Source organism: Venturia canescens, chromosome 7, assembly GCF_019457755.1.
Source record: "Venturia canescens isolate UGA chromosome 7, ASM1945775v1, whole genome shotgun sequence".
Taxonomy (NCBI): Eukaryota; Metazoa; Arthropoda; class Insecta; order Hymenoptera; family Ichneumonidae; genus Venturia; species Venturia canescens.
In genome coordinates this window covers 17,271,218-17,296,001 of record NC_057427.1, presented here as the reverse complement: position 1 = coordinate 17,296,001, position 24,784 = coordinate 17,271,218, and the positions used below count along the sequence as shown (strand labels likewise).

Genomic DNA, 24,784 nt, shown 5'->3' with positions numbered 1-24,784 from the left:
CAGCAGCACTCGCTTCGCTCGTGCAGCAAATGTCGGGGGCAGGCATCAAAACATCTTCTATCGATAGTTGCGTATTTCGGAAGAAACGTACTTTCGACCGGCTATGAAGAAAAATAGTATACACCACACGGGCAGAAGTTTGATATTCCTGCACTGCGCGTGGTGTAATATACTATTTTTTAGTCTCAAATTTTGGGAAAGTCACTTTTTTTACGTGTACTAACATCCCTCCTCGGCCCACGAAAAAAAAAATTCGATATTTTTTAAGTTCTCTAATAAATATACAGCATGAAATACTAAAAAAAGCGATATGTTTTTCTCTACAGTATCTATAAAGTAAGTATCAAAAAACGGTCCTGATATATGGAATGGTTGTATGGAAAAACGCTAGTGAATGCCGAGAATAACGTTCGTTCAGGTGACAGAAATTCCAAGATAAGGAGGTTCGTGTAATAAAGACAACATTGATGATTTACAATGTAAAAAATCTGTTTGCAGTGGTATTGAATATTGGATTATGGAAGCAGGATTCGAAATAAATGGCACAAAGTTTCAGCAGAGCAATTATATATTTTATTCATTGAACTTTACTCTAAGAGATCTATCGATTAACTGAGCGTTGCAGTGGTCAAAATAGTGACTCTAACTCTAGCGACAAAGGACCTCGTGTCGAGTTCTTTCTTGATCTGTATATTCGTTTTATAAACAAACTTATAGGACTGCGAGCACGCTTTCATGTGTATTGTTTAATAACAAGTTTTATTTTTATGCTGATGGATTATTTTTGCTCATATTCCAATATTGAAAAAGCAGAATTATCGAGTGGTTTTATTCAATTTAGATCGATGAACTTCCACGAGGTTCGATCGGTTTAAGGCTCCTGTATCAAATGACGCAACATGAAATTACCATCGCGAATATGAAACTAAAGAGTTGACCCGGAGAAATTTTTTGAATTAACTTACAAAAAATATAAATCTACTGAAGTTTGTTGATTTATAGTAATCTTAAGGGAACACTTATTCAAAGAATCGTTGTAATTGAAAGTGTTTGTTCATTTACAACTTTTTTCATCTAAAATATAATTTTTCCAAGTGCTCCAAGTGGTTCAAAGATACTCCAGAACGCATTAATGAACGATTGCCTCACCCTGTATCTATACATTTATCTATCTATTATATAATGGTATACGTAGTTAGCGATAGGGGAGTGAGAGTGGGAGTGAGGCTCTTGCGTTGTCGGGTCGATACTAAAAGCATTCACCTCGACTGTACTCTGTTTCAGTCGGTATTGCGAACCCGCGTCATAAGCATCCAACACTCTTTGCACACCGTAATTAGAAACGTGTCATCGGGAGATGTACTGAAAAATTATAATAAGCACATTACTGGAGTTAATGACCAAAAGTAATCAGTGAGTCTGAAAGAACTGGGGATCGCCAGGTGCGTATCTCGGGAGCGTATCTTCATTCCGGGGCCTTTTAGTTTTCGCTCGGAGGCATTGTCACACAAATTTCGTAAAAAGTGAGCACGAAAATAAGGAAAAAATATGGAATTAATATAGAGAAGGACTAAGTGGAAGTTGACAGTGAAGGTGAACGAAACTGCTCCGGAAACATTCTACACGTAAATAGAATAGAAACAAAATGCTCACCTAGATTGTAGCGAGGTGCAAGTTTCTCGCTGTAGAGTGTGTGAGAGACGCGACGTAACTAAACGCTGTGAAAAAAAGGAAAAATTTGGTATATATTGGAGGAAGCGTGTGCTGAAAATAGAAGTCTTGTGTGGATGACGGTACGGTTTTATTGGACCAGGTTTGAGTGGAAGCACGAACGCTAGTTAAAAGTTTCTTTTCCGCTCCTACGGAGCAGCACTTCCATTTGGGAATATGTGAATTATTTGAAAACATTTCATTTCTTATCGAGAGAAATTTGACGAGGTACAAGGAAACATCGAGCGAACAAAAACATTGACTCTGGTGTGATTCAACCAGAAAACGTCAAGATCTATCAATGTGAATAACGGCGGAAAGATATTTTTGAAAAAGAGATAAGAATATACTTGCATTTTTGTCATTTCGCAATAAAGACCTTGGGAGAAGTGAACTTAAACGAAAAATAAACGATTGCGCGTGTGGGTGTGTTCCATTTTCTAGAGATAGCCTGTTTCACGGGCTGATATTGATTAAATTGTATCACTGATAACAAAAAGCTCGCAAACTGGCTCCGGAGGTGAGGATCAAGCAAATTGGAATGAGGGAGGATCTGTTGTCTATAATAAGACACACGAGTAGCGACCATTTTTCTGAAGAACGACTTTAGCACACGCTTTTTTGTTGAACAAAATCCACGCACACGCATATATATATATTAAAAATATTCGCACATGTATGTATGAACAGAGATATAATCTTCATCGCCTGAAGAGCGAAACAAAAATTGCGTGTTTTCTTTGTTTCCTATTTTGGTACAAAGAAAAGAAAGTTGAATACAGAAATAGTCAACGGAACTCGATTCGAGCTCCCCCGGACGTGCTTGATTTTGTCCGTATGTTGATCCGCTGGTGCGGTCGTTGCCGTCGAGGCTGCTGGAGGACTTGGGATTTTCATTTTGATCGTTAGTGACACGATTTCCTTTCACTCTTATCACTAGCCACTTTTAATTTCCCTAAAATTAATTTCTCTCCAACGAGGATCTCTTGGCTCCACATCGATCAAGCCCCTTGTTTCGACGAACCTTTTTTCGAAACTGGCTGAATATTGTGATCGACCTACACAAAATATAAAGAAACAAGCAATATTTGTGGCAGAGCCCGGCTGGTTATGCCCTGCTGGCTAACCGCCTGTCTCGATTTCTTATCCGGACCTTTTTTCGGCTATTGTATAGCGCTAAGGAAGCTCGTTCTACAAACTGGCCTACCAAGCTTTACCTTACTTCGGGACGGGAAGATTGTCGATTCGACAACCGACATTTCAACTGGTATTTTCAACGACGTGACTACAAATATGCCACCCTGTGCCGAAGAAATTTCTCAAGGTAATTTCATCAATTATTTATGAAAACTTATTTTATGCCTCATTTTATCATTCATTAATTACGGGAATTTGAGAATGCAACAATCAAACATTTCGATCAAGCTTTGTCTTGTAGTTTTTTAGGTCAACACGTATTTCCGAAGGGTAGAATTCATGTGCGAAAATAAATTAATTTATCAAGACCCTGCGAATAAATGATGATTCGAAGTGATCAAGAACTGTTTTATTTTGCATCGAGTCTTTTTTTTTAATGAATCGCTGATGGAAGGATGCCACTTTTGAAAGAAAAAAATCACATTTGATGCCAAGAGAATCACAATTATTGAGCAGTTTTTACATCCAGCAGCATCATTAACCCTTGAGAAAACTTAAGCTGAATTAGAATCGTTTGAAATCACTTGGGATTACAATCAATCACTCTACCAGACTATTAACCGTCATTCATTGATTCGCTGACTAATCGATACACGAACAAGCTGACGAGAAAAATAGTATGCATTGCGGAGAATTGTTGATTTCTTCGAAGATAACGATACAGAGAAGACATGTTTTTCTTCAAAGAGATATTTCGACCCTTGAACCAATAGGACTATGCCATAAGTTCAAATAAATTCAATAAAAATCTCGATGGTCGAAGATCCCAGTACAGTCGAAGTGAACTTCAACGGATTGAACATACAGTCAAATTAATTTTGTAGTAATTAGAAACTGCTGTGGATGTCGAAATGTGTGGTTAACATCTTTCATTTGAGGCACTCGCTATAAAATTAACGATCGTTTGATGGCCATTAACTTGTCTCATTAATTTCCCGATTACTATGAAATTTTTATTACTATGTAATTCAAATTGAATTAAAATCGATAAAAGTAATTCCAACAACGGATAATATGATTGCTAAATTTAAGCACTAATCCAGCAATTTCGTTCGAATAGATTTAACAAAGAAAGAGATCTGTCGTCTTTCTTCTTTCAAAAGATACAGAACTCTTGATCGTTGAAAGATTATTTGTAAAATAAAAAAAATAAAATTTAATTAATTGTTCAAACTTGGAAATGGAATCCCACAGTTTCAAGAACTTACAGATCCGCTAATTGTGTGAGTAATTTCCGTGTATACGAGGAAAATCGGTTGAAAATTTGTCATCGTCATCTGCATGTGTGGGGCTAAGTTGGTCTGCTCGTTTCACGCGCGAATATCTATAGCAAAGCGCTTCCTTCGTGTATTATTATCGGATTAAACGTGCTGGCAGATAACTCGGTTGGACTTTGACACTGTGCAGCAGGCCCGAATACAACATGTTTTTCTCCCCGTTCTTTTTGAGACTAGCGGTATACAAAGTGGTTCGAATGCATATGTAATATGTAGATGTCCCGATAAAAAACTTTTTAAAAGTAAAAAAATTATGCCAAGTATTGGAAAATCGCAACCTTGTTTATAAAATTATTTATTATATTTTTTCCTCTAATTATTTATTTTGTTTCTTTACAATAATATAATTCGAAAAAAATTTCACAAATTTTGGAAAAACATTATCTGTAAAAAAAAACTAATCTGTATCTATTTTTTAAAGGGTCAAAAGAATCCAATAACAAGTAAAAAATAAAAAACCGAAAAATCGCGCTTGATTGGAAACCGATGCCTCATTCTTCTTATTTGATTCGAACAGCTAAATCAATTGAAAAAAATTCCATCTAATTTACGTGCAGCATTGAAATTTATTATATCAATTCGAGGCCAAGTATTTTCTAATGAATTGAAAAAAGTTACCATTTGAGTTACGTGCAGCACTAAAATTTATGATATCAATCGAAGGACAAGTAATGTATGAGTAACTCCAAATTTCAACATTATGGAATTGTTCTAAGAAGCTTTTAAATCCAAAAAAATCACATGCAAGACCATAGAGTCATTTCTTACTCTATGGTAGCAAGACTTATAAGAAAATCGATTCTTTTCAGACTTTCAGGAGCTTCTGATATTATTCACAATATTCGACGTCGATTGGATCGATACAAATTATGTTTAAATATGAGTTAAAAGTATTTGTCCGGCCCATCACTATTCATTCAAATAAAAATCAATCATAAAAAAAACAAAATTGTACGGCAGAATCCGGTTAAAAATTTATTGACATGCGATTTATTATTAGTTTAATGTTCTTAATAATAGTATAGGTTAGTTATACCGAATGAAATTCATTCGCTGGAAAAAGTGAGAAGTAAAAATTGCCGTCATTCCAATACCAACTGGGGAGTTATTTTTGGAAGCTTGAACATATTTAATGTGCAAAATGTTTTTTATTTATCGATGCACAATAACATCCCTTGTATAGTACAGGACAATTCGTTTCCATTCTTATTCAATTAGTGCAATTAAGGGAATATTACTTGAAGATAACTCTCTAAATTCGCTCTGCATGAATATTTGTGCTCGATCAGTTCTAGAGAAGCCCTGATTTTTATTTGAATAAACAATTTTAATGCAAAGTGATGGGCCGGACAAGTACTTTTAACTCATATTTAAACATAATTTGTATCGATCCAATCGACGTCGAATATTGTGAATAATATCAGAAGCTCCTGAAAGTCTGAAAAGAATCGATTTTCTTATAAGTCTTTGCCACCATAGAGTAAGAAATGACTCTATGGTCTTGCATGTGATTTTTTTGGATTTAAAAGCTTCTTAGAACAATTCCATAATGTTGAAATTTGGAGTTACTCATACATTACTTGTCCTTCGATTGATATCATAAATTTTAGTGCTGCACGTAACTCAAGTGGTAACTTTTTTCAATTCATTAGAAAATACTTGGCCTCGAATTGATATAATAAATTTTAATGCTGCACGTAAATTAGTTGGAATTTTTTTCAATTGACTTAGCTGTTCGAATCAAATAAGAAGAATGAGGCATCGGTTTCCAAAATGATTTCAAGCGCGATTTTTCGGTTTTTTATTTTTTACTTGTTATTTGATTCTTTTGACACTTTAAAAAATAGATACAGATTAGTTTTTTTTACAGATAATGTTTTTTCAAGATTTGTGAAAATTTTTTATGATTTTCGTCTTACAACGTTGGGTTCCACTAAACAAGACTTATTTTTCGTAAAAATTGAACTGGAAATATTTCGTCACAGGTTTGTTCTTGGACTTTGGCGATTTTTTTCCTTGTACCTTAATATGTTTTGTCAATTAGGAACCAAAGAGCACGATGGAAAGCGGGTTGGAGGCCGAGATATGATTTTCGGCTTATAACGTTGGTTTCTACGAAAAAAGACCTATTTTTCATCCAAATTGTACTGAAAATATTTCGTCACAGGTCTCTCCTTGGACTTTGGCGATTTTTTTCCTTGTACTGTAATATGTTTTGTCAATTAGGAACCAAAGAGCACGGTGAAAAGCAGGTTGTAGGTCGTGATATGATTTTCGGCTTATAACGTTGGTTTCCACGAAAAAAGACCTAAATTTCGTCAAAATTGTACTGGAAATATTTCGATAGAGGTTTGTAATTGGACTTTGGTGATTTTTCTCCTTGTCTTCTAATATGTTTTGTCCATTGGAAACTCAAGAGCATGTAGCAATGCTTGTTGCGGGCTGAGATATGATTTCCGGCTTATAACGTTAGTGAAAAGAAAGGAAAAGAGAAAAGATAGATCAAATTCAAGACACAACGAATCCAACAGAATTGGCCATTTTTAAATGTCGTTTTTGCATTCTGAATCTAGACATTTTCGTGTCATCCAAAACATGCCCCCGATGAAATATATTTCCAAAGTTTGCAAGTGGCCGTGGATATCCAATTATCTATAGTTTGATAGTTGCAGAAAAAAGGCACCCCGAAACATTTATTATGTCAGAATTCAAAGAAGTAAAAAAACTGAGCGTACTTGATTCAACAGAGCAACAGAATTCAAAGACGTTTAAAGTACCTGTATTGGTTGTGGAGGAAAACAATTTCATTTTAGGATAATTTAGAAATAAATTAGGAAATTCAGAAATTTAGCATAGAATTTAGAAAAAGGATAATTAAGATCATTAGTAAAGCTGAAAACTTTTGTGATGAATTTTTGAAATTACATGTTACGGTTGGAGTAATAAATTTAAATGATTGGCACACATGCTGCGACACAAAAATATCACAGTTTGAAGGTATTCCCTCCGTATCGCAGTAATACAAACTTCAATACTATTTGAAAAGAAACACTTTAAAACTTGCTGAACAAAGTTCCATTACATATTACCATAATCAAAGATAGGGGGTGATACTTAGCACATGTACTTATCCATAGAAATTTCCAAGTTCGCAGGTATCTGCTGCGATTCAATGTATCTGCGCAATGAGTTTGGAAGACAGCAATTTCAAATCCATCCATAAATGAGCTACTGAAGACTTTTGTAATGAATTTTTATGTTACGGTGAGAGTTAAAAAGTAAAATGAATGGCAAAGTATATAAATTTTATAGTTTGCAGATTTGTGCTGAATTTCAATGATCCAAATCTATAGTATTAAAGTGAGAAGTTGTTAGAAGTCATGATGTTACATTAAAATGACATAGCGCACATAACTTTCAGAAATTCTGTAGGTTTCCATGATGTTGGCAGGTATTATACTTAATCGCATCCAAAATTGAGCAACTGTAGACTTATCGTAATGAATCTTTTCACTAATAATTCCACATTTGCAGTTTGTAGAATAGGAATACTCAACATACACGTTATTTCAATAATATTATTATAAATAATATTATTTCATAAGTATTGTTGTTAAAATTTGTGTTTGCCTACCGCATTCCGAAGATTCAACTTTTCATACTATCAGCAAAAAAAGCATCCAAAGACTTTTTGGAACAAGTTTCAAAATTTATTACTCGACAGACCAGGTGGAAAAAGAATAACTACACTTATATCAAGACCAAAAACTGTTTTGAGAATCTGATGTACAAAATGTGCAATTAATGATCATAGTCGGAAACCTCTTGAATCACGTTACCATAATCAGCATGAAGAAGTAGTAGAAAATCAGAGGACACATATTAGGCAACCAATTAATAATATGTATCGATCCGCTGCAAACCGATGGAGTCAAAACAAGGATCGGAAAGAGCAGAGCCAAACTCAATAGCATGCAAAATATCTGAATATTCAAAAATAATATCAATAAAATATCCGTGTGTTGTTGATTTATTAATTATCAACCATAATATTTCAGATCGCGCAAAGAAAATTTGACGTTATAGGTTGACGAACATTTTTCCTTACAACTTCCAGACCTATTTTTGATAAACTGATTTGCCTTATTTATATTATTCACTAACTATACGAACGTTTGTTACATTTGTCCCGCACTTCGTAACATCGAACCCCGGCCGGTTCGTTATTACCACACAGCTATCAAAGGGCACTCGTATATATAACCTACATTATTACACATGATATTTAATCACGCAACTGATGATATATTTACACTGCACAATATTCCGCGCACTCTGGTTTAATTGAAAGATTATCTCAGTTGACACTTATTTCCAATCGAACGAAATAATGAAATCTTGAAAAGTTTCGTTGACATATGCATCGCGCATTTTTTTATATTTTTTCATTTTCACTCACAGATCACAGTCTACATTTACGCGGCCGCTTTTATACCGGTTTAGTATACCCCAAGTTTTATCAAAATAAATATTAATATGCACTTCGTTAGATGACGCGAAAATTATTTTTATTTTCCCGCATGCACTTCATAACATTATAACCCCAAACGTCAACATGACGTGAACTTGGGCTGGTGACTTTCGAGTGCTTTCGAGCTCCCGAGCTCCTTAGCTTTCCGCCAAACTTCCTTGCTCTTTTGATTTAATGTCATTAGCCTAAAAATTCTCTCACCCTTCAATGGTTGCAACAAAATTTCTCTCACCAGGGATTGGCGATCATGGGGGCCAAGAGGCCTATGTTTGTAGCGGTTGGAGTACGCGTATACAGATACGTCAAATCCTGAATGTGTTAGTAACTTTTGCATAATCTTAAGCCCGTGCAAAGTTTTTTCTCAGAAATTACGACACCCGAGCATGCTGATTTTGGACTCATTCGACAGAGAACTTCTTAATTAGCTAAATGTTCAATTTTCAAAGCCGTAACATAACTCATGAGCTTTGCAATTAAAGAAAATCACATGCCAATTTTACCCCCACCACCGCGAATCGTTTTATTCAGAGAAAGTATAGTTTCGGCGAGAGCCTCAGTCCAGCAGACGACAGGGCTTTCAATGTACTTACCTGAGACTCTACCGAGTCTCTTGATCATTTATATCAATTCAATCAAGCCAAGTACTAGTGATGTTTGTTTTTATGATTTTCTTTAAAAATCAAGAAAAAATTCAAGCGTTTGAACAAAAACTTAGCGTGTATGGTTTTTCAAAATGTATCTAAGTGAACCATGCACACCAGTATCTCAAATTTTGCTATTTTATATTCTCCTTGTAACTCTTGTTCCTTCGAACCCAAATGAGTTCCGTAAGGACGCTCTCCATCGCCCTGTATCGGAGGCAAATTGAAGGAAGCTTGAATTCAATTACATACATAGGTACCCGTGTATACATGCATCTAATCTCGTGTCTGTAATTTTTCTAATCTAAGGACTAAATAGTACGCCGATTAAAACACGTTCATTACTTTTTTTTGGATATTCAAACTTCTACTTATATTTCAAGGAAGTTTTTTTTTATCAAATGATACATTTATCAGACTATTATATCTATTAAAATTAATTCGGTTACTTTCGTTTTTACTATATTTTGACATTTACTTTTATTTTTCTGAATTTAACGTTCATTTGAATGAAATAGAAAGCTCGATAAATTCACTGCTAGTACAGGCCTTTGAGGAGTTTACTCATTGAAATAATTTTTAACACTTATTAGTTTGAAAAACCATGCATGCCAAGTTTTTATTCAAAAACTTGAATTATTTTTTAGATTTTTAAAGAAAATAATAAAAACGAACATCACTAGTACTTGACTTGACTGAATTGATATGATTATATTTTTGTAAAGGAACAGAATAAATAATTAGAAGAAAAAATATAATAAATAATATTATAAACAAGGTTGCGACTTTTTAATACTTGACGTAATTTTTTTTTACTTTGAAAACGTTTATTATGGGGATATCATTTCTTTTTGAATTGCGCAAATCGCAACAGCAAAGATCTCAAGTTTAGTAACTTTGAATAATAATATGAAGACAGATCAATTCGACTAAAGCTTTTGAATGTCGAAAATGAATACAGTAGAAACTTCAAGGTTCGAAGCACGTTTACATCGAAAATAGAATGGATTGCTCATAGAACGACGACTAAAATATCGTTTTACTGAAAATTCGACTATCACTCTTTCAATTCATAAATTACTACATTCAGCAATACTGTGAATATACACAATTATGAAAATATAATAACAACAGACTAAATATTACTGAGGTTGAAATACTGAAACACCAAAAGGTCGAATAGTAAAAATGGCGAACCGTTAGACTGTCGACCGATCAAAATAAAGAAATGCAGTGGAACTCAAAATACACGCATCTCACGCACTCACTCACTCACTCACTTACTCAGTGATCTCCAATTTCACACATCGACATTTTGACTTTCGCCTTTTCGCGCCATCGCTATTCTGCATATCTAAGTTTTATAGACTCGAAAAATTCACTTTCGATTTTTTGCTACTCTATATGCTGGTCTATCTATAAAACAACTACTTCCCATGTTTAAACCGAAAATATGAACTTTTTACAGCTGAGACTCAAAAGTTCGAAGGCCTAAAATAGCGAACAGGCACTATGTGTGTATATATATATATATATATATTGTGACGAAACACTCGCGCGACGGCCCGAGCCCGTCGAAACTAACGAAACTCCGCGATTTTTAGATCGCGGACAAAACATCGCGGCGACCACGCTCGTCGTTATTGACAGGTGGCGGCCATCTTAGGCCGGTAGGCATGAGCCCGAGCGGGGCAACCGGCACCGCTCTGAACTTCGCCGCGCTATATTCTTCAGAAATTAATTCTTTTCGTAATTTGTTATTTTAAGTCGCCCGAGCAAGTAATTACGATCAAAATTTTCAGAAAAATAACACGAGAGTAAGAAATTAGTGAGCCAAGGCGCAAAATTTCTTTTATTTTTGTCAAAATTCGGTCTAATAGTTGAATAAAATTGATTATTTTTATATTTTACCAAAATTAACAGTGTCCGCGTTTCCTTCATACCTGCTCCTTATTATTAAGGTTGCTCGAACCGACGCGTGGCGGCGTTCAGGCCAGGTCGGCTAGAGCGTTTCGTTACAATATATAATAGGGTGCTTAAAAAAAAATCGAATTATTTTTTTTCGTGGGCCGAAAAGGGATCTTAATACATGTAAAAAAGTGACTTTCCCAAAATTTGAGTTGAACAAAAAAAATTTAACGATCCCTCAAACGACTTTTCTATGTTTTTTCTGTTATTAAGAAAATCATCATGGAAAAACATTAAAAAGGTCATGAAACGTTATGCAAACATAAAATGCACTTTCTTTATTGAATAGGAGAGAGTAGAGCAAGGTAGAACAGCCGGGCAAAGCAGAACCCTCCCCCCCCCTCACCGAAAATTTAGGCCATTTTTCTATTGAAAATCTGCGAAATTTTGTTATTCGGCTCAGAACATGCTTCAAACTCTCAAAATTAAAAAAAAATTTTTTTTTGAAAATTGCATTTTTTTTAATTTATAAATTGTCCTATGAGCTCAAGAGCTGTGACTTCTTCTGTTTTTGAGACTTATTTTGAGACTGATTGAAGGAATTACGTGATCTTAGAAAAAAAATTAATCAGAATGACAGAAAAAAATAAGTTTTTCAATTTTTATTACTAGAAATTATTTGTAGGCCATCTTACATCAAGGCTCAAATTTTTATTTTTTAACACAGAATTTTGTGAATTTAAAAAAAAAAATCAAAAGTGTCCCGTTTAACGAAAAAGCAATTTTTTGACTAAAAATAGCTGAAAAACCATTAAAAAAAATTATTTTTCCGTTTTTTCATTTTTATTTAGAAAGAGGGTTGAAAATGAAAAAAAAAATGACCCGTATTAAGTGAGGGGACGATAATTATAGTCAGAGATATACATTTTTTAAGCAAAAATCGATGACTCCGGAATACGTGGAGATAACGAGCTAAAAATTTAGCTGAAGACTTCTTTTAACATGTATAAAAATATGAATGACCCATATATATTGTGCCCATGTGGCCCATGTTTGACGACCTTTCGACTCGTTGGGTGTTGGTCGGAGCCGGACTCATCATTGCGTAATTATAATATTAAGTTCGAAAAACCGCTTACCTTACCGATTTGAGAGATTTTAGTTATCTTTAGCTACCTATTACCTACGTGGCAGGAAAAGAGAGAATTTCATTGTCTATTTTGAGTTAATTTGATGTTTATTCACAGTAAATTTCGATGTTGTTTTGAGATATTCGGTGTCGCCTCCGCCGCTTGCCTTCGTGAACCGTCTTTTATTTTGACGATGCCTTGCTGTTGCTGGACCCGATTTCGTTCGCGAGAACCACCCTCCCACACCGTCTTCGAGTAACCAGTATCATTCTCGATCAACGGACGGCTGAAAGGACACGCAGCCATAGGCTATTCGTTGAACGTCGCCCGTGCCTCTCCCGCTGTAGTAACCGAGAATTGCACCGTCCGCTACACCGTAAATTCGGGTGCCACGGTCCGTGCGATACGGTGCCTCGTCAGGTGGGATTCGAGGAAGTTTCCTGAGGAAAGTTTTTCAAGAGGAAAGGCACTCGAATCATGGTAATCCAGTCGGGAGGAGTGTTTCAAGTGGACGGGAGAAGCGAGAGCAACAGGAAGGTAAATTATCGATGTGTCGCGTTTCGAAATTTGAATTCCCGCGAAAGCGTGGACCTGAGCCCGTGCTCTAGTTCACGCCTAGCGGGTAAGCGCTGCGGTTCGTGGGCCTAGTGGTGGGGATGGCGCCGAATATTGAGGACCACGTTTTTCGGAATTTAGTTCCGATTTTTGAGTTTTGTTGCCTTGGGCATTTTCTTTTGGGGAGACATGTAGGTCGAAGTATCGAGCGAGATTGTGGCCGATACTTCCCGTGTCTCCATTCTTTGTAGTTTTTATTCAGAAGCTCAACTCTATCAACGGATTCGGTCTTAATTTGGTTCGAAGCATTATTGTTTTATTTCGAGAAAATTATATATGGGCGATTATTCGTTCAAGTTTCAATAAAGCGCTGAGTAGTACGCGCAGTAAAGTTCGAGTTATCTTTTGTCTCTCTCTCCCTGCACGTGGGCGCGCTCGTCGGACGATGTTTTCGTAGCATCCCTCTTGCTCTCATTGTCGCGTTCGGAATGTACGGCGGTTAGCCACGGCTTTATTTTCCAGTATTTTTCTTTCGCTTATTTTGTATCGCGCCTTTCTTCTGATATATCTCGTAGTATTGATTGCCTTTAATGACCGACGTATTTTCTATTACCTTTTCCGCGATGTTCTATTGTATTATGCTATTTTCCGTCGCCGATTGACTTTCAAGTATCTTTTGCCTTTCGCATTGCCTCCGTGTATTGTTCAGAATCGCGGAACGCTAGCGCTACCTTTCGTGTGGCCGAAGTTCGCGTCGCCGTTATCTTTCGTAATGTTGTCGTCGTGTTTTAGAGTATCTTGCGATTGAATTATTGGATAGGGGATGTGTTTCGATTACCTTTTGCCTTTGCGCTACCTACGACACTCGCGTTAGTTACCTGGAATTGTTTCGCAGCGGTCACTTGTTGCCTTCAATTACCGTAATAGGCAATGAGTTACAATTTCATTAATCGCAGTTACCTATTACATATTACCTGTAGTTACCTTGCGAACTCGAGTAGGCCGCTTGCGACGTTTTAGTTACCTGCCTGTAAATAGGGCCAGCGCGTAATGGCGAATCAAAGCTATCGTTTTTCCAAATTATTATTCTGGTTAAGTTTAATTGGCGCGATCACGTATCTTTCTCTTTGTATAATTGTTTCCTCGGCTACAATTGTTAATAAATGGCGAATATTGTTCTAAATTTTATATTTTGTTGTTGACTATTTCTTTTATGTTTCGTAATTGTTACATTGCCCCAAGGATCCCCCCCTCTACCTTTTGTATCTCAGATGAACTCAGAAACGAGTGACCGTCCTCGTTCACTCGTTTCTCTCGTGCACTCTAAATGATAATTTTGCGTTGTGTTACCATCACGGGAATCGACAAAATCATGTCGATTAATTCAACGGTACTTTGTGTACTTGGCGCCCAGTCTATTCTCATAGCCGAAGAGTAGCGCGGGACGAGATGAGTGAGCCGAGAAGGGACAGATCGTACCTTCCCGGAAAAATCTTGTTACAATATATATACATATATAAATATTTAAAGGTCTCACGAAGCATCGAAAGCAAAGCATATAAAAATTAAAATGAATTATAAATTATTATTAATCATTTATTAATTACCTTTTGAAATGAATATTTTGAGTTAAAAATTTCAGAAACTCATTGGTTTTTTCTGGACAAAGTTTCGGTGAATCGAGCAAAAAAATTTTTTAAATGAAAAAAGTCAAATTTTGGCTATTTTTGGAATTTTTAAAAATCTCGAGAGACTTTAAAAAATTTGTTTGTTGAGTTGATTTTTGGAGGGGGCTCTTGAAACATGATAAATTAACATATTTTCGTGGGAGACCCTGAAAAAAAACAGTCGATTTTTTGCGCCACCCTAATATATATGGGGTATTCCATATCAAGTGAGCCACCCCAATTTTTTACAATCTCTAAATGACTTCATAAATTTTTGGTGTGTCGTTTGAAGTGTCAGAAATATCTACAAATAATTTCAAAGTTTTAACTGCTCAATTTTACTCACAGTTTTTGCTTTTCCGTTTTTTTTCAATTCTCTGTGTATTGAAAACTAATGGTCACACAAAAAAAATGTCAAATGATAAAGTTTCCGTTTTTGCACATACTTTCTAATAAAACAACTTTCTTAATGGTCCACGTTAATTTTCGCGTAATTTTCAACAAAATTGAAAAAAATAATTTTTTTTCATTGAGAAGGACACTTTTTAGAAAGCTGGAAATTTGAGAAGTATTTGTTTTCGTTGTCTACAAACCACGAAAAAATTGGCACGATGGCAAATCAATATGTTTACACCGTTTTATGTGTTTTGGCAGAAAAAAGTTTGTGATGTAATTATGATTTTAACCTATTCCGTGATCTTATCAGGTTTTTATTCTTAAAATGATGTTCCGGTCATTTGTAATTTTTTTCTACTGTTTTTGAAAAATCTATCGCCGGATCAATTTTGAATTGAAGAAATCTAATGTCGGATTCATAATAAGTGAACGAAAAGTCCCCTACATACAGGATTGAAGAAAAATTGTTGCGTTTTTAGAATTTTATGTCCAACACATTGGATCCACCATTTTGAATTTTGAAAATCCAATGCCGGTTACGTAATCCGTGATCGCGAAAACCTCTAGATACTGAGTTTCCTGGAAATTGATGTATTTTTAGCATTTGACGATCGCTTTATTGGATCCGCCTTTTTGAAATTTGAAAATCCATTGCTGGATTCGTAATCAGCGATCTCAAAAGTCTCGAATACGAATTCTCACCAGAATCGGCGCAGAGAAAAAATAGATGACAAAATAATAAAAAGAAAATCCAAAAAGAAAAAACGCATAAGAGTCTTGCGGGTGTAGATGATCAAGAGACTCGGTAGAGTCTCGGGACAAGTACATTGATAGCCCTGTCGTCTGCTGGTCCGAGGCTCTCGCCGAGACTATACTTTCTCTGAATAAAACGATTCGCCGTGGTGGGGGTAAAATTGGCATGTGATTTTATTGAATTACGAAGCTCAGGAGCCATTTAGCAACTTGAAAATTGAAGTTTAAGCCAATTGAGTAATTCTCTTTCGATTCCACCCTAAATCAGCATGATCGGTGGTATAATTGCTGAGAAAAAACTTTGCACGAGCTCAAGATTATGCAAAAGTCACCAACACATTCAAGAATTTATGCGTCTGTATTTATAAACACCATCAAAGGCACTTTGATGCTCTCGAGTTTCTGATTGGTTGGATCTGACGACATCCATTTTTAGACGTTGTGATTGATTGTTGAAATTGGTTGTTTATGATCGGAAATCTGACGTCAACTTCAGAACGTAGCACACGGCAGCACAGCAGACATTAAAAAAACGTAGCACGGTAACAGCAGTCATAAATTCGATCGATATATATATATGAGGATTTGGACGTAGGCAGTGAACAGTATGAACACGCAACGATCACATCCACCCCCTTATGTTGATATTAGAGTGTGTCAATGATTAAATGACAAATTACCAGCAATCATAGGCAGCAGAATAGGTGCATGAACGAAAGTTCTGAACCGAAAATAGCAATTTCTTCGAGTCTCGTGCTGTATATATAAGCTTCTTCCAACATGTACGAACGGTTGCACACACGTACAGTAAATCACTACGTGCGATCATCGTGTACCTATATCTTCGAAAATTTGTATATTCATAGAAATAAGTGACAATATGAACCCAAATCAATTTTCTTACAATTTCTTGGAATTTTATTACAAAGCTTCAACAGCTTCAATAGAGGAGCTGACCCCAAAAGCAATGACAACAGTTTTCGGTAGACTGAGATTTGAAAAATCAAACTCTAACTGTAATCTTGATAAGTTATTGATTCTAAAAATCCAATGATACATTATAATGTTCCTGCAAAAATGTGATCTTGAATGGTTATATCGATGTAAAAATAATAGTTTTTGGAGTATTCGAGCTGGATTCATATTCCTACTCATTCCTCCGTTCCTCTAAGTATATATACCCACATGCCACGGCTTATGAACGACGTTGAAGTTAAAAAATGACGGGACCATTGACCGAGCCCTCGTTTTCGACCGATTACAATTCGTCCGGGCCCTCCTCGTGACAAAACGAAAGTGGCAACAAGTTTACGTCATTCTCAGTTTTTTAGGCAGAATACATGCACGTAATAGGCATTCATGCACCAGGCATGCCCTAACGACGGCGAATACAAACGACATTCTTCATTTTTATTTTTTTCTTCAAATTCACACTTTCATAAGTGAGATCTTGCAATATAATTTTCCAATAGACCAGATGCTCAGCACTCGTTGAGAAACGTTTTTGTTTTCATTGCGAGATATTTTCGTATTGGTGAATGCTCAGAACAGTTTTTATTTTATTATATTTTTTTCACATGGTATAGTTATAACAGCCACCACAAAATAATTATTTCGTGTTTCTTTTCTTATTTAGGCTCGGGCTTCATCATTGCTTTAGTAATTCACTTTTATCATAACGAGCCTATTATCGTAGTCGTTGAAATTTCCAATAATTTCTGGCTCGCAAAATAATTTGAACCCCCCGTATCAATGCAGGAAAAACGTATAAAATAAGTCCAACGGATATGATGTATGTGGGGAAAAAACTGGAATTCGTGCCAATATTTTCATGTAAAATATCAGTTTTCATGGAAGTCTCTTAAATTGTTTTTTCATTTCAATCTCTTTTATAATATGAAAAATGTTCGTCATGAAAATTGGCATTCCGCTGGTAACAATTATAATTTCATTGGTGTAACAGTAATTTTCGTATTTTAATACTCAGCTTAAGCCTTATAAAATTTTAAATGCCTAAGGAAGTTGAGACTGTACAGTAATTTTTTTTACCCAAAAGTTACGACCTATACCTTTCAAAAGTTAGGCCAACTTACAGTTTGTCAATGTTGCATATACTTTAAAGAAAAGTTGGGAAAAAAAAGACGAAAAACTGTTGAAAGCTCAGTCGAAAACACGAACGGTGAAGATCCTAGCCTCAAAAAACTGCATGAGAAACAGATTATTATTAATATAATCTCAGTAAATCTCCTAATAAATCTGAAAAAATGACATTATTCAGCAAGCCTTGCTCATATTGCCCAAAAAAATTCATATTTTTAGCATCATTTTTAAAGGAGATATCACTGAATGTGTTTTGACTTCCATAAGATTACATGTTATTTGGCCCAAATTGTTATTGATTTTTCTCAGCAACGACGCTCTTAAACTGTCTGAAAATTTAACTGATTTTTTTTTACACTTCACTTTATAAGATGCAATCGGTTTAAAAGCGATGACATCATTTTCATTCTAATGCCTCAACTTCCTTAAATACAAATGACATGAATAAAAAATAGAATCGAGATAGATAAATTCAGATTATTTATCGTGGTGCTCATTTTCTAGAAGCAGGATCAGAAGTTTGTGGATCAAGAACTCCATCAAACCTTGGATCGAGAAAAAAATTTGTCGGAGTTGTGATCGCGACGTGTGGTCTTCCTGGTCGTGGGAAGTCCCAAATCGCTCAGAGTCTGTGTCGACGCTCAAATTGGAATGGAGAAACTGCTAAAGGTACGTGATTTATTCTGTGTTCCATTATCATTGTTGGGAGTGACGACTTCGAAATGTATGGACAGTGTTGAATCTTATTACAAAAAATCAACATTTTTCGATTACTTATATTTGTTAAAACATTACAGTTCTGCGGGTGAGTGACTATCGTCGAAAAAAGCTCGAGCTCTATGGAAGTCACGAGTTTTTTCGATCGGATATCGCTGCCAATTTAAGCCTAAGATCACTGGCGTTGAGAGAGGCTATGGAGGATTGCGTTGAGTGGCTTCGAGCGGGAAATACAGTCGCTGTGAGTAAAGTTGATGATCATTCAATAGCAGCGTAATTTAAAAAAAGAAAAAAAAATTCAGAGCATCAAAAATAAAAACGAATCACACTCGAATGAATCTACCGCCGGTGGAGTCTGCAGCCATTTTGAATACGTAACTTCTGTACAATCGCGCATTTCCCTGAACATTTAAAGGCTGTTTCTCAATCTATTGTTAGCTTGGTTCTACTAAATGATTTTTTTTTTCAATTTAAAGATATTGGATGGGTGTTTGATAACTCGTGCCCAACGCTCTGAAGTCTATGGTTACATAAGCATCGACCTTGGTTACCGCGTCCTCTTCATCGAATGCATTTGCGACGATCCTCGAGTGCTCGAGCGAAATTATGCCGAGATAATTCGCAATAGCGCAGATTACGCCGGGATGGATGCAGCGTCAGCGGCTGAAGACTTGCGTATGAGAGTATCGCATTATTTGCTGGTACACGAGCCGCTGGAGGAAAAAAATTATCCACGGATTCGTATAAACACGGTGACGATGAGCATCGAAGCGAGCGGCATAAGCGGTCACGTGGAGTCCAACGTTCTCGGATATTTGGGTTCGGTCAGTCCAAAAATTCATACGCTATATTTCTCAAGACACGGCGAGAGCGAGAATAACGTACTTGGGAAAATCGGTGGTGATGCCGTCCTCAGTCCACGTGGCGAATGTTACGCACAAGCGCTCGCCTCTCGCATAAACGCCATGAACATTCCTGATCTTCGAATTCTCACGAGTCAACTAAGGCGCACGATTGCAACGGCTCGCGACATTAAAGCAACACAGCGGGAACATCTCGCTGAACTCAATGAACTCCATGCTGGCGTTTGCGAAGGACTCTCTTACGAGGAAATGCAACAACATTACCCCCAGGTAAATGAACCCTAGCGGATTGTACGACCAGGAAACGGTCGAAAAAAGTATAAAAACGACCGATTTCAAAGAGAAACACCTTTTTCAAAATTTCATCTATCTTCTGGTTGATTGATTGATTTTTTTAATGTAGTGTGTGTTTCTTTTCTAACCAATTCCCTATTTCAATGAATGAATGATTAAATTGGCAATGCTTCAATTCCACCTGATATGGAAAAGGCTTTGACATTATCGTGACTCAAAGTTGGCTCGACGGTAGCATGAGCATATTTTGATCGTGCATAAAATTGAAAAAAATTATATTGATACAAAAACACATATGAATTGAATACTATCAAACGCGTTAATTTTCATTTTTTGGCATGTATATAGAAATATACTGGTTTGAGATCTGGTAGGAAAAAGATATGAAAGAACAGAGATTCTATATACGTCACAGAGAATTTTAGATATTCAATATGGAAAACGGACAGGGGTGGACAAAGAATAGATAAATTTTGGAAACATAATATGTACAAATAAGGTTTCATAAAAACGCAATGAATTGGCGGCATTGTTCTTTCGGAACAAAAAAATTAATAAAGTGACAATATCATCAATTCCATTGAAGCTTCGTGTAACGATGGTCTTAATTAGTGATTTTTGATTGAATTTCATACTCTACTTTGATCAAATGATAACGTATTTGCGTCATTTTACTAATATGAGGTGTCGTGAAATTTTTGTTCAAAGGAATTCGCATGGCGTGATCAGGACAAACTGCGTTATCGCTATCCCTGGGGTCAAAGTTACTTGGACATAATGCATCGTGTTGAGCCAGTAATCGCAGAGCTACAGTGTTCAAACAATGTGTTGGTGGTTTCGCATCAGGCGGTGTTGCGATGTTTAATCGGTTATTTCATGGATAAAAAACCTGAGGAATTGCCATACATGGACGTGCCATTGCACACGATACTGCGTTTAACGAGTCAAGGTTTTGACTATCGTCTTGATCTGATAAAATTACCTATAGAGTGCGTAAATACAACAAGAACAAAGCCAAAAAACTGTAACCCTAGCCGGAAATCAGACGATGCACTCACAACAGTTCCTCCACATTTCGACATACCTGATCCCTGGAGGAATCCTTCGAGCGTTCCCACTCTCGTTCAGCAGCATTAAGTCAAATCCACCCCCTGTTTTTATTCTTACTCGTCCCTGCTCGTACGCTTGAAATTTACGTTGAACCTTCTATGTTGCGAAAAATAACAAACCAATCAGAGAATTGACATCCATTGCATTTTTATTTGATGCTTGAATCAATTGCATAGCTTTTCCTTTTCCTTTATTTATAGCTCTGATTTTATTCGTATTTATCCTTTATTCCTTCCACATAATATCATTAGTCGGTCTCCCTCAAACTCCTTCCCTTTCGTAGATTATGTTTGTCCAACATGAGTTCGCATAGCATCAAAATTCAATTATCATAATGACTAATTGAACTTTGACGGTATGAATTCAACTTAATGAAGTTGAGAAAAACGATGGTCTAGCACACTATCTTTAATACGTGGTTCATCGATAATGCGTAGATTATTCTTTAAATGGGTAAAAAAAACTCGTTTTTTAATTTTAGTCTCTAGGCCACTGGAGAACGCTCTTTGTTTAATCATTTACAACAAATGTATGTAATAAAGCATAAAGGATTTTTTTACACAGTCAAGATGATGTTTATTTGCTATTTTTCAAAAATGTTTTTCGCATTGATTAAGATTAATTAATAAGTACATTACGCGACCTCTTGCTGACTAGATATAAATTAATAGCGAGATGGTTCCACTCCTGAAATAACTCAATTATCGGTTTTTTTTCTCACTATTTTGCATCACTCTTTTACTTTGCGCTCGAAGGAATAAGTCGAGAAACTAACGATTTTCTGAATATTCCATAAAAAAAAATCATGTCAAGCGAGACTATGATTTCCAAACAGGTGTGTATACAAAAATCATATTAAATATTGTATAAATATTAAGACTAGATGCGGACTAGAATTGAAACTAGAAACTCGAAATCGATGATTGGAAACTCGTTGGTTAAGAAAAAGATGTAACGCGAATGAATTAGTGTCTCATTAATCTGGCTGTGTAATCACGTTGTTTGGTTGCGAGATGAATATCCAGCTCCGTCAGCATCCTCAACTTCAACTCAAAGTCCGATTTTTTCGCCAAAATTTTTCGATCCATATCGTGAATAAAATCTGCATTACCGATCGACTTGCGACGTAATTTCATTGGGGAATCTGGTAGTCGACGAGGGTTTTCGCTCTGCACTGCTTTTTTCATGAAATGTACAGCCACCTTACGACAAGTGTCGTAACCCGAAAGCTGGACTGTTTTGAAGCGAATTTTTGAAAGTTCTTGCTTCACACGAGTTTCACGCTCTATTATTCCTGCTAATTTTGAGCTGGTTGTTCCTGGTAAATCGCGAAATACTTTCGTTACCACGTGTTTCATCAAATCATCGTCGTTGTCTGATTCTCCTGAGAAATAATTAAAGTAAAAATTAATGGGTAATTCCATTTTAAATCGACCAATGGTTGGAACCGACCCTTTCCGAATTATAGAATTTTTATCACAAGTTTTCTTTTATTATAAAACGAAGTCCTGCCAAAAGGAAAAAATTAAAAAGTTTTTTTTAAAAGATATGCGAAATTCCGAACTTTACAATTTTACGAAGTTTTCAAAATTATTTTTTGAATATCTTAAAAACTATTTTAGCGATAAAAATGGGTTTGAGTCTATTTCGAAGGAGGTATTTAGGGCTATGAAAAAAATATATATTTTACAAAAAAAATTTTTTAAATGATAAATCGGCAAAATTTTGAAAATTGGAAAATTGTAAAAATCAAAGTCGCATATTAAATTTGATGTCAAGTTGGAATATCCAGAGTGAAAAAATTTCGTTATTATATTCGAATTTATTATTGATAAATTTCGGTATTGACTTTAAAAAAAAAATGAAAATTCTCGTATATTATCTTGGCGACTCCACAGTTCTCGAAAAACCCTGATCAACTTATCAACGTTCCAATGTGCCGGAAATGAAACTTTTTTCTCTCTTGAAGTTTTATTAAAAACTCCATCGTTAATGTTATTGAAAACCCCATATATGGAAATCAATGTACTTGAAGTTCCACTGGAAAATTGTGAAAAATAACTGAAAAAAATTCCACCGACTGGAACTATTGCAAACATAACTTTTTTTACTCTAGAAAGATTCTATGAAATCCAATAGTTGTCGCAGTACACAGCTAATACAAAAATTTGTCTTTTTTGCTAACAACGAGACACTCTGAAAAAACGTATTCAATTTTTTCAAAAACAAAATTAAAACTGAGGCTTGTGTTGTTGAAAACTCGTTCGCAGATTTCAGGACAAAAAAATTTATTGAAAAACGCGGTCCAGTTAAAAACGAAAAGAATAAAAACAAATAATGAACGTTTTCATAATGACGAGGCACCCGTAAAAAAAGTCGTAAAGACATTTCAAAAAACCTAAAATAAAGCTGAATGTCTTTCCTTCAAAATGTGCTTTGTCACATCCATATATCTGGACTACCGGCGTTATGGCACAAAAAAGATCACGGGAACTTTTTCTGACTTTTGTCCGGAAACTTTTGACCCATAGTGTATTTCAAAAAAAAAGAACAGCTTTTTGACATTTTCAGGATATTTTTGAATCAATGAAAGGAATTAAAAAAAAAATACGCAAAAATGTTAATACGGAACTTAGATTTTTACGATTTTCCAACCTTCAAAATCTTGCCAATTTATCATTTTTTGAAAATTTTTTGCAACATACATTTTTTCTAACCTCAAATACCTCCTTTGAAATAGACACAAAAAACCCATTTTTGTCACTAAAATAATTTTTGAGGTATATTAAAAAACAATCTTGAAAACTTCGTAAAATTGTAAAGTTCGGAATTTTGTATAAACTTTGAAAAAAATCAATTTTTTTTCTTTGCCAGGTTTTTGTTTTATAATAAAAAAAAAAAATTCTGATAAAAAATCATATAATTCGGAAGAGGTCGGTTCCAAGCATTGATAGATTTGACATGAAATTACCCTAATGCATCGGTGGTAAATATTTCGAAGAACCACTTTTCTAAAAAACGATGATGGAATTTTTCTACATATAAACTGCTTTTATTGGTTATCACTAACGATATTCCGTCGGGGAAGGCTTAATTATTTTATTAGTTCCATAAATTAAGCGGTTTTGAAGATCCTCGAAACACTGCATTCTTACATGCCCGAGGGTACCTCACGCACATCTCGAGATGTTTCGAACCCATCCAATTACTTTGGTTATATCTAAATAAAATTCGGCAAACTCGATTAATCACACTCACACACGGTGGATGGGTCCATTGTTAATTCATTTTCTAAAAAATGTTGGTGAGGTGGTGGTAACAAAATATGTAATGTCAGGAACATGCTATTTCAACGAATCGGTATTCTGTAGCTAAGAATTTGTTCAAATGCATTATTTGAAACTGCGTGTTTCTGTGACTTTTTCCCTTCCTTTATATTTTTTTTTGACAACCCCGAAATTTTTTATCTTCTGATAAAATCACCACCTTTAGACACTCTAAACATTTTATATTCTCTATATTCCTATAATTTTTTCGCTATATTATATTTTTTATTATTTTCGCTATATTTTTGTTATATTTTTCGCTATATTGCCGTGAATTTTTGAAAAGTTCTAATTTTCTTATTGATATTTAAAGATCCCTTCCGCACTCACTAATGATACATCACATCCATGAAATTGAACATATCCCGTAGAATAGAAGTATGTTTTGAAACGAATTTTATAGCGAACATAGTACATTCATTTTGACAATGAATTCGTATATATACTATATGTATATTTATGATTCATGTAAAACTAATACCTATAATATTTGCAGAAATTGCATAAGTGCAAAAATCTAACGATTATTTTTCTGCTCGTAATTCACATTTTTCGGAGTTTTTCTATTTTCCCCGACTAATTATCATTATTAGACATGCCTATAAACTG

At 35.3% G+C, this 24,784-nt stretch overlaps 2 protein-coding genes and 1 long non-coding RNA gene across 8 annotated transcripts in view; 1 reads left to right on the top strand and 2 right to left on the bottom strand.

Annotated features, from left to right (window-relative positions):
• Window positions 1-550: 550 nt before the first annotated feature.
• Window positions 551-1,770, bottom strand: LOC122413130 (uncharacterized). Its single transcript, XR_006261513.1, has 2 exons — window positions 1,654-1,770; window positions 551-1,362 (listed from the first exon to the last, which is right to left on the bottom strand). It is a non-coding gene; the product is annotated as an uncharacterized lncRNA (long non-coding RNA).
• LOC122413122 (6-phosphofructo-2-kinase/fructose-2,6-bisphosphatase-like) lies at window positions 1,354-21,417 on the top strand. The gene is made up of 5 exons (XM_043423275.1): window positions 1,354-3,034; window positions 18,370-18,534; window positions 18,663-18,823; window positions 19,059-19,715; window positions 20,448-21,417. Exons 1-5 carry the CDS (start codon window positions 2,821-2,823, stop codon window positions 20,874-20,876), a joined length of 1,626 nt encoding a protein of 541 aa, XP_043279210.1. The 5' UTR covers window positions 1,354-2,820; the 3' UTR covers window positions 20,877-21,417.
• LOC122413123 (neuropeptide CCHamide-2 receptor-like) overlaps window positions 20,980-24,784 on the bottom strand; it is a 132,066-nt gene continuing 128,261 nt past the window's right edge. For all 6 annotated transcript variants that reach the window (XM_043423279.1, XM_043423278.1, XM_043423276.1 and 3 more), the window contains one exon: window positions 20,980-22,233. In XM_043423279.1, coding sequence (XP_043279214.1) covers window positions 21,815-22,233 — 419 coding nt within the window. In that variant the 3' untranslated portion in view covers window positions 20,980-21,814. The remainder of the gene's footprint in view (window positions 22,234-24,784) is intronic.